General features: G+C 38.8%; 1 protein-coding gene across 2 annotated transcripts; it reads right to left on the bottom strand.

Moving 5' to 3' along the window:
• Positions 1-307: 307 nt before the first annotated feature.
• LOC102708024 (phosphatidate cytidylyltransferase 1-like) lies at positions 308-5,538 on the bottom strand. Of its 2 annotated transcripts, none has more exons than XM_015843478.1 (12): positions 5,454-5,538; positions 5,209-5,369; positions 4,860-5,113; positions 4,623-4,774; positions 4,279-4,420; positions 3,166-3,322; positions 2,391-2,438; positions 1,570-1,656; positions 1,336-1,464; positions 1,210-1,266; positions 745-828; positions 308-656 (listed from the first exon to the last, which is right to left on the bottom strand). In XM_015843478.1, the coding sequence occupies exons 2-12, from the start codon at positions 5,323-5,325 to the stop codon at positions 579-581; spliced, it is 1,305 nt and encodes a 434-aa protein (XP_015698964.1). In that variant the 5' UTR covers positions 5,326-5,369; positions 5,454-5,538; the 3' UTR covers positions 308-578. The 2 variants fall into 2 exon arrangements, with proteins under 2 accessions (XP_015698964.1, XP_040383877.1); XM_040527943.1 differs by having other exon boundaries at positions 5,209-5,339; positions 5,454-5,492.
• Between the last annotated feature and the right edge of the window lie 2,210 nt (positions 5,539-7,748).

The following is a 7,748-nucleotide window of genomic DNA, read 5'->3' as shown; positions in this document are numbered from 1 at the left end:
CTACAATAACTGAAATTTGTAACTTTTTTTACCGTTGGACCAAAACTGGCGGACCAGATCTACTGATACAATAATGAACAATATTTGCTACAGTCCCAAAAATCACTGTGGCTACAGTATTTCAATACTGTTCATAGCTTTTTTTACTGTGTTTCTCACATAAACAGTGATTGTCTACGTTACTAGACAATCCGGATCCTGGTAGGTTAGCATATCCATAAAGCAAAGAAATAATGGGACTAACATCGTTCTACAGGTACAAGTCAAAGGACCCATCGATGGCAAGAAGACCAAACAAAAATTGTCATGGTTGCAACTAAGCCTTCATTCGCCTTCTCATGCAAACAAACGTGACGACTGGGAAAGAAAAGAGAAGGCAAGAACAGAGAAGGCAAGAACATACTCCTGCATACTCATACCGCCTATAACGATCCGAAAAAAAAAAAGCATCCGTCAGCGTTACAATTCTTCTCTTTTGAGGTGTTAAGGATGTACATGATGATCTTCTAAAAGTATAAAAAGAAAACGACAGTGCACATTATCCTGTGGATTTTGTGCATGATGTCTCTACGTTAGGATCAGTTTCCTCTCGTCAGTAACTGGCCTAGCTGCTCATATAGATCATGCTGCTCCTCGAATGTGAGATTCCTTAGTATCTGCATTACATGTAATATTACGGGTCAGGTTACATCTGATGTGCAGTGATATAATGCAAGTCAGGAAGGAGTCCAAACTCCACAGTACCTGCTCTAGGATTGTCTCAACAGACAAGTCCTGTACCATAAGAAATGATTGGTAATAGATATAGGCAAATACAGCCATAACCATCTGCAAGATGTCAACGAAAATACTTCAGCATTTAGTTAGAACATCAAAAGGAGAATACCATTTTATCCATCATGAGTTGTAATGTAACTGAATGAAGAACATGGTTTCGAGCTCAACAATTTGGTATGTGTTAACTCTAACAAAGACAAAATAAAAAGAAGCTTGCAGGATGATGGAATCACCGGAGAGCCGAACAGATGAACAAAAAAAATGTCTATTTTTGTGTTGAAGTAAAACGATTTTATGAAACAGGGAAAGCATTGTGCAGTGCCGGAGAGCATATACTAGAAAAGCACTAGCAAGTACACTTGAGATTTACTTGTCTGACAGACACCCTTACAAACTATGCATTTAGAAAAATATTAACTTAAAAGGACTTACTTGACAATCCATCCTATCAGTAAATCCACCATGGCCAGGTATGCTGTCACCAAAGTCCTGGAAAGTATACAGAATATAAGATTTCGACATTGAAATATTTTCTCCCAAAAGATAATTGATGTGCACCTTGAATTTGAAAGCCCTTTTAAATCCACTAGCAAAAAACCCTCCAAATGGTGCTATTATTGAAGCAAACAAGCCAAGAGCTAGGGCATGCCACTGAATAGGCATAATTGCCACTTCTCGTGAAGGGATCTGCAAACAGAAAGGGTGAAGAAAAAGCTAGATGGCACAAGGACTATAAAACATGGAATGAGAACTCTCGTTCATTTATAAGAAACATCAAAATGCTCTTCTCACCCATCGTGGTATCCATCCTGGTAAATGGTAACTTTCTGGTGTAAACATAGGGCCAGGATCACAATGAAGCCATCCAGTAGACAAATCCTGTACACAACATGATTAACAAATATTTCCAACCTTTCTTTGTAAAATATAACAGTAAATCTACATCACTGGAGTTGGCCTACTAACAGCTTCCACCATCCACCATCTGCAGCCCATAAGCAACAACAAATGACAGCAAAGGCTGCCACATGAAGCAAGAAGTGCCATGATGGCCATGACATTTCTTCATTGCTCACGCATGACTGGTCAGTTCTCTGTTATTGGATCTTCTATTGCATTGTTTTGCATAAGTTCTTAAGATGAAGGCAATCTGAAAGTTTATGTTTTGATATTTACTGTCTTCGGTATTAGTTTTCAGTTTTTCAATAGCTTGCACTTCTTGAGCTGTTAATATTTTGTTTTGTTAATCCTGAGTATAGTTGCACTTGGATCTGTGCATGCAGAAGACACAAAATGGATTAGATGACAATGCAACTGACCATTGTACTGCCACAAATAACAAGGATAGGATGGGAGGTGGAGAATTTTGGTTGATCAGTTGTGTATTTGTGTTGGTTTTTGTTCGATTGGATTATATATTGAGCCGTAGGGTATTTCAATCCTATCATGTGGTCATGGTTACAGAAAAATATCAATTCAAATGAAAAATGCAATAGTAAGTGAATGTAGTGCTGTCATAAAAGATTTAAATCCATCCTATGCAAATCCCAGTGGTATATATGCAAGTTTTTCTTTGAGAAAAAGGGCTAATCAATGACAAGTAGGAGCTTTACCTTTCTGGGGCATGTTAACCACTGGAAATGGCCCATGAAATTAGCAAGCTGCAAAAAACCAACAATAAATTATAATCAATTTAACAGTTACAACATACAGACTATATTTACATGCAAAATAAATCGACATGGTACATCAAAAGAAGCGGTGTGGAGTTGTACCAAAACAATGTTGTAGCATTAAAAATGCATTGCACATGCAAGTAAAATGCATTACAGAGAGCATGCACCTATACATTCTACAGCTATGTTTCAAGAACTACTGAAAAGCATGATGGTATGGTGAAGGATCATTTGTCCAACAAATTTAAGCAAGCTATTACACATAATTTGATTAGGGCAATGTTTGTCTTCCATCCAAATTTCTCACTCAATTAGTGTTATACCTGATGAATTTATGTTTGCCTTATTCAAGATACACAATATTTCCATCATATACATCAATGGGAACCAACTGACCAATACCTGCTTTCCATAAATTATGGAAGTACATTTTTTTTTGCTGAAAAATTGGTTATGCTTTCGTGAGCTATTTTTACAAGCAGTATATCTTAATTGCATTATAGTGTGTTTGGGCATCTAGCAACGCAGCAGCAGTACAACACTGAACATTTGTTTATTTTTTTAAGAGAACAAATTGAAAAGAACCAGTTATTATCATATGACAGAAGATACTGAGAACTCTATTCCGAACGAGATACTGAAAGAGCCACCAGCAATGAGAAACTGAGACATCTACAATGGAAGGATATACAGGTAGACAGGTATTACTAACCACAAATGCAGAAAGCATGGTAGTCACAGATGCACCTAGAAAGCCCTCCCATGTTTTCTTTGGGGAGAGCTTAATTAAGGGTGTTTTCCCAAAGAAGAAGCCAAAGAAATATGCAGCCACATCGTTGATAGCAATCAAGGAAGCTGGTAGGAGGAACCTACATAAGCATCATGTTATGTCAGCCTTACATTTGTTAGATATGTCAAAGGATGCATAAACAGAACTACTCTAGTTCTGAAAGAGTGGGAGCACATATTTATTTCACAGCATGCTATCAAAAATATAACTATGAATGAAGTATAACATAAGTTTACGTAATAACCCTGAGTTTGAGGTGTGCTACCGAGGACACCAACCTTAAAGGAGTGAATGTAAAATACCCTTAGTGGACACCTGGGTTGCGCATGTTAAATAATGAGGTTGGATTAGTCCCACATGGAGTATTTAGACAGGTATGAGCTAGCACATAAATCCATATGTTACAACCATAGCACCTCCAGATTAAACCATTTACACAAAGCGATGCAGAAGTGTAAGTAAGGCTGTTATTCATACGTGGGGCCTAATATATAGGATAGCTTGGAACAGTAAGTACTCCCTTCGTTCCAAAATGTAAGCATTTCTATAATTTGAATTTTGCATAAAAGCATTTCTAGCACTATTCACATTACTACTTATTCCATCAATCACTTCTTATTCAATTTTTTTCCCATTTTACCCCCACCTACCCTTCTACCCCCATGCTAAACAACCTAGAAATGATTATATTTTGGGACAGAGGTAATATTTTGTAAGCTAAGGTGTTACTGATACCTCCCTTCAGGATATAAGTTACTGTGATCCTGCATTCAATTGAAATATGCAAAATTTTAAGCATATTTTGTTCGGTGTTGAGTTATTAAAGCATTGTCATATCACTTTGATCATTCAGTCCTGAGCACTCTTTAACTTGTAGTATATTGATATTCTGATGCAAATCTCATGAAGTCTATTTACATGAAATAAATTTGTGGGCAGAACCATTAGAATAGAAAAGGGTATTTTAACCCTACACTATTCAACCTGCAAATCGGCATTATCATAAAGAATAAAACATTATGTCAGATACTTTACCAAAATATCCCTTCATATATATTGGCCACTGTGAAAGATGACTGTGCAAATACCATCAGTAGGATCATGTGGGTCCATGCATATTGACTGAATTGGTACTTGTATGCCTTTTTCTTTAGAGTGAGAATAAACCAGACAAAACCTGTATGGCAGAAGTAATAAGCAAATTGATATATTGGTAACAAGCAATTAAGAAAGAGCAATGGACTCATTTCTGTACATAAGAGTTAGAATTAGCTAACTGTGGAAAACTAAGGTTTACAATAGCCAAGCAGTGCTCACTGTTCAACCATATCTAGTTGTTGTCAATGTAACTTGGCGAAACAATGAACTGTTGTTATTACCTGCTATATAAAGAAAGTAGCAAATAAACATTTGGTACTTGATCAGCCCACTCACAAGCTTGTACAACAACTTGTCTGAAGTCACCGTGTTGACAAGTTGCCGACTAAGAAAACGGCCATATGCAAAAAGCATCGCAGTGAAGAAAAAATGCCTGCAATTTTCATAAAGGAAAAAAGAATCTGTTGAGGTATCCAAACAATCAAAAGTTCATAGCCTCAATGAACCATGACATTTACCAGTTCAGTAGTCTAAACCCTGGGAGCTGCCTGTCCTCATTGGCCTTCCTGAGCAGATTAAAGAGTTCGCTCGCCATGAAGATTTGGATAATGACAACCATAGCCCATATGTACAGGTGACCCATGTAAATCAAGAACACAAATCCTGCCATCATCCAGAGAGAGGAATACGTGCGAATGAGCATCGACTTGTACTTGTTCTGGTCATTTAGCAGCAAATTAGAGCCATTGGTTTTGTTCACATCAGAAGGAACCTGTTAATAAATCAATAATGCAGATAGATCACATGATTGTCCACCAACAGTAGATATCTCTAATTCTCAACAGAGTCGAAAAAAAAAGGACTCACATCGCTGGAGCGTTTCCGGAGCCTCACACGGGCACCATGGGTGGGGCTTGGAGTGCCGGGGGTGCCATCACCACCGGAGCCACTGTCCCTCTCAGGGGCGGATCTAACATAGGGCATGGGGCAGGGTTCAGCTGAACCCCAAGAATTATTTTTTTTAAGTACTAAGGTTCAGGCAAAGAGAGAAGGTTAGTAGGGATAGAGAGAAACGAGGGAGAGGATGTGCGAGCGGGCAGGCCGGCGCTCACCGGCGGCGGAATACGGTGTGGCGGAGGCAGCAGGACGGCGGCGCCGCGCCGCAACGCTGCTCGCGGGATGGGGATCGGCGGTGGTCGGCGCAGGCGGGCGAAGTTGCAGTGGGGACGGGGAGATCGGCTCGCGAGCTGGTTGGAAGGGGGAGTCTTTTACCCCTCTGCTATTAAAAAAGTTGGTGCTTACTTAGTTACCACCGAAAACTTTATAGACACGTCATCCACCAATTTTTTTTTACCAGCCATTCCATCCATCCACATTCGGTTGAAAAATGAGCTCTGACATATGGGATCCACGTATGAAAATGACTTATTTGCCCCGAATCATTTACTTCACTCTCCTCTGCCTGGCTCTCACTCTCTCTCCCGTGCGTCGCCTTCCCCTAGAAACCCTACCTAGACGCCGCCATCGGACCGCCCACATCCGGTGGACCCCGCGTCGCCGGACCTCCGCACGGCCAGCCCAGGCCGACGTCCAGGCCTGCCCGACCTGAGATACCGAGACAGCCGGCTCTCTCGCCTCGCCTGCCCTACTCGTTTCGGTGAGGAATTTTGTGGATTCTTTCTGTACCTGTTTGTTTGCCATACACACGCGAGCTAAAATGCAGAGTCCCACTCGTTTTCCGTTGTACTCTTCAATTTGTTAGTATCCAATTTAGTGGTTTAGCAGGCGTTGGTTTTAATCAGAGAGGACGATGGTAACAAGGACACTGCTGTTAATTCTAGCTGCTTGACTGAATATCATTGCTTGTCCAGTGTCGTTGTCTTGCTGATGTTCTCATCAAACTGTTGCACTAAAACCTTCATTCATTGCAAGGTGCATTGTAGAAAGCCATTACTCGGCTATATTAAATTCACTGTTTGTCTTTTGTTTTCAAAGATTAACCCAGCAAGGCTTAACTTAGGACTTCATGCTCTCAGGCCAGACTGACTTTTATGCGGTGTCTGTCACACTGAATAAGCCAAATTATTTGAGAAAGGTGGCATTTTGGGCACGCACTAAGATATTGGACAGGCTATGTTTTGAACCCCAAAATACAAATTCAACATGCCAGCTGGCTCCCCTTGTATCCCATGAATTTTCTTTTCCTATCCAGCAATGGCTTTATCAATATTCTCGCATTTTAAGTAACTTTGATATCTTTTAAGTCGCAGCTACTAATGTTATTTTCCAACTGTTGCAGTCTTATGGGATCAAAGTTAGCTATGCAGTCCCAAATGCTTCAGGTGGTGGAGCTGGCTCATCCTCTCAAGGTGGTGGCTGCTGCAGCTAAATGCAACAGGAACATCCAACTAGTCATTTCATGTATCCATCCTAAATGGAAAAGTCGAATGATGTATAACATGGCCCTCAATATTTCGATGTTGCCTTGTAGTTGTGTCTACATTGTAGTCTCTGTAAATTTAAACGATTACGATTTCTGTACCTTTGCATGTGTATCTAAATGAAATGGTGTGTGACATTCATATGAACTTGTTTCTATGGATGATATGGTCATGCACCTGCTTGAATATTGATGATATCACCCAAGTAATTTAGTACTAACATCATGTATTTTATCTATGGTATTCCCATATTTTCTGATTTCTGATTTTTCGTGAATTTCTAGACAATTTATAATTTAATTACGAATTTTCTAACTTATTTCCTGATTTAGAATTAATTCTGTAATTTTTAAATTTTTTTTACTGATTTTCATTTTAAATTTTTTACTGATTTTCCATATTTATTGACTGTTAATCTAGGCATTTTTCTGATTTTTTTTGAATTACCCAGATTTTCTGCGAATTTTTTTCATTTATTTCCGAATTTTCCTTTATTTTTTACAATTTTCTTGATTTATGAGCCAATTTTCCTGAATTTTATCAAATTCTAGGCATTTTATAATTTAATTACGAATTTTCTTACTTATTTCTTGATTTAAAATTAATTCTGCCATTTTCTAAATTTTTTTCTGATTTTTCCTATTTACTTACTGTTTTAAAATTTTGTTTGTTATTTATTCACTAACAAGGGCAAAATAGTCTTTTAACGCCTTGTAACCACCATCTTTTTTAATGGCATGTACGTAAAGGACTCCTAGCAAGGGGAGTCACAACTCACAAAGCCCAAATCCGCTAGGCCGATGGGGACATAGGCTTTCCGGCTTTCTTTGGCCCCCTGTAAATCACTTTTTCTCTTTTTTTTTTGAGACTTTTGGTTACTAGTATTATACCTGTATTATTAAGGCTACGTCATGCAGGATCAAGATTTTGACTAGAGAGGGGTGAATAGGCGATTAAAATTAAATC

Source organism: Oryza brachyantha, chromosome 10, assembly GCF_000231095.2.
Source record: "Oryza brachyantha chromosome 10, ObraRS2, whole genome shotgun sequence".
Taxonomy (NCBI): domain Eukaryota; kingdom Viridiplantae; phylum Streptophyta; class Magnoliopsida; order Poales; family Poaceae; genus Oryza; species Oryza brachyantha.
The sequence above is the reverse complement of the archived record's forward strand: the minus strand, read 5'-3'. Positions and strand labels throughout refer to the sequence as shown.

Excerpts from the sequence above, each read along its gene's own strand:
- LOC102708024 (XM_015843478.1), bottom strand. The coding sequence starts at position 5,325 with ATGCCCTATGTTAGATCCGCCCCTGAGAGGGACAGTGGCTCCGGTGGT. Across the intron at positions 5,114-5,208 it reads TCCGGAAACGCTCCAGCGAT|GTTCCTTCTGATGTGAACAA; the intron begins GTGAGTCCTTTT and ends ATTTATTAACAG. Across the intron at positions 4,421-4,622 it reads CTACTTTCTTTATATAGCAG|GTTTTGTCTGGTTTATTCTC; the intron begins GTAATAACAACA and ends TCTGCCATACAG.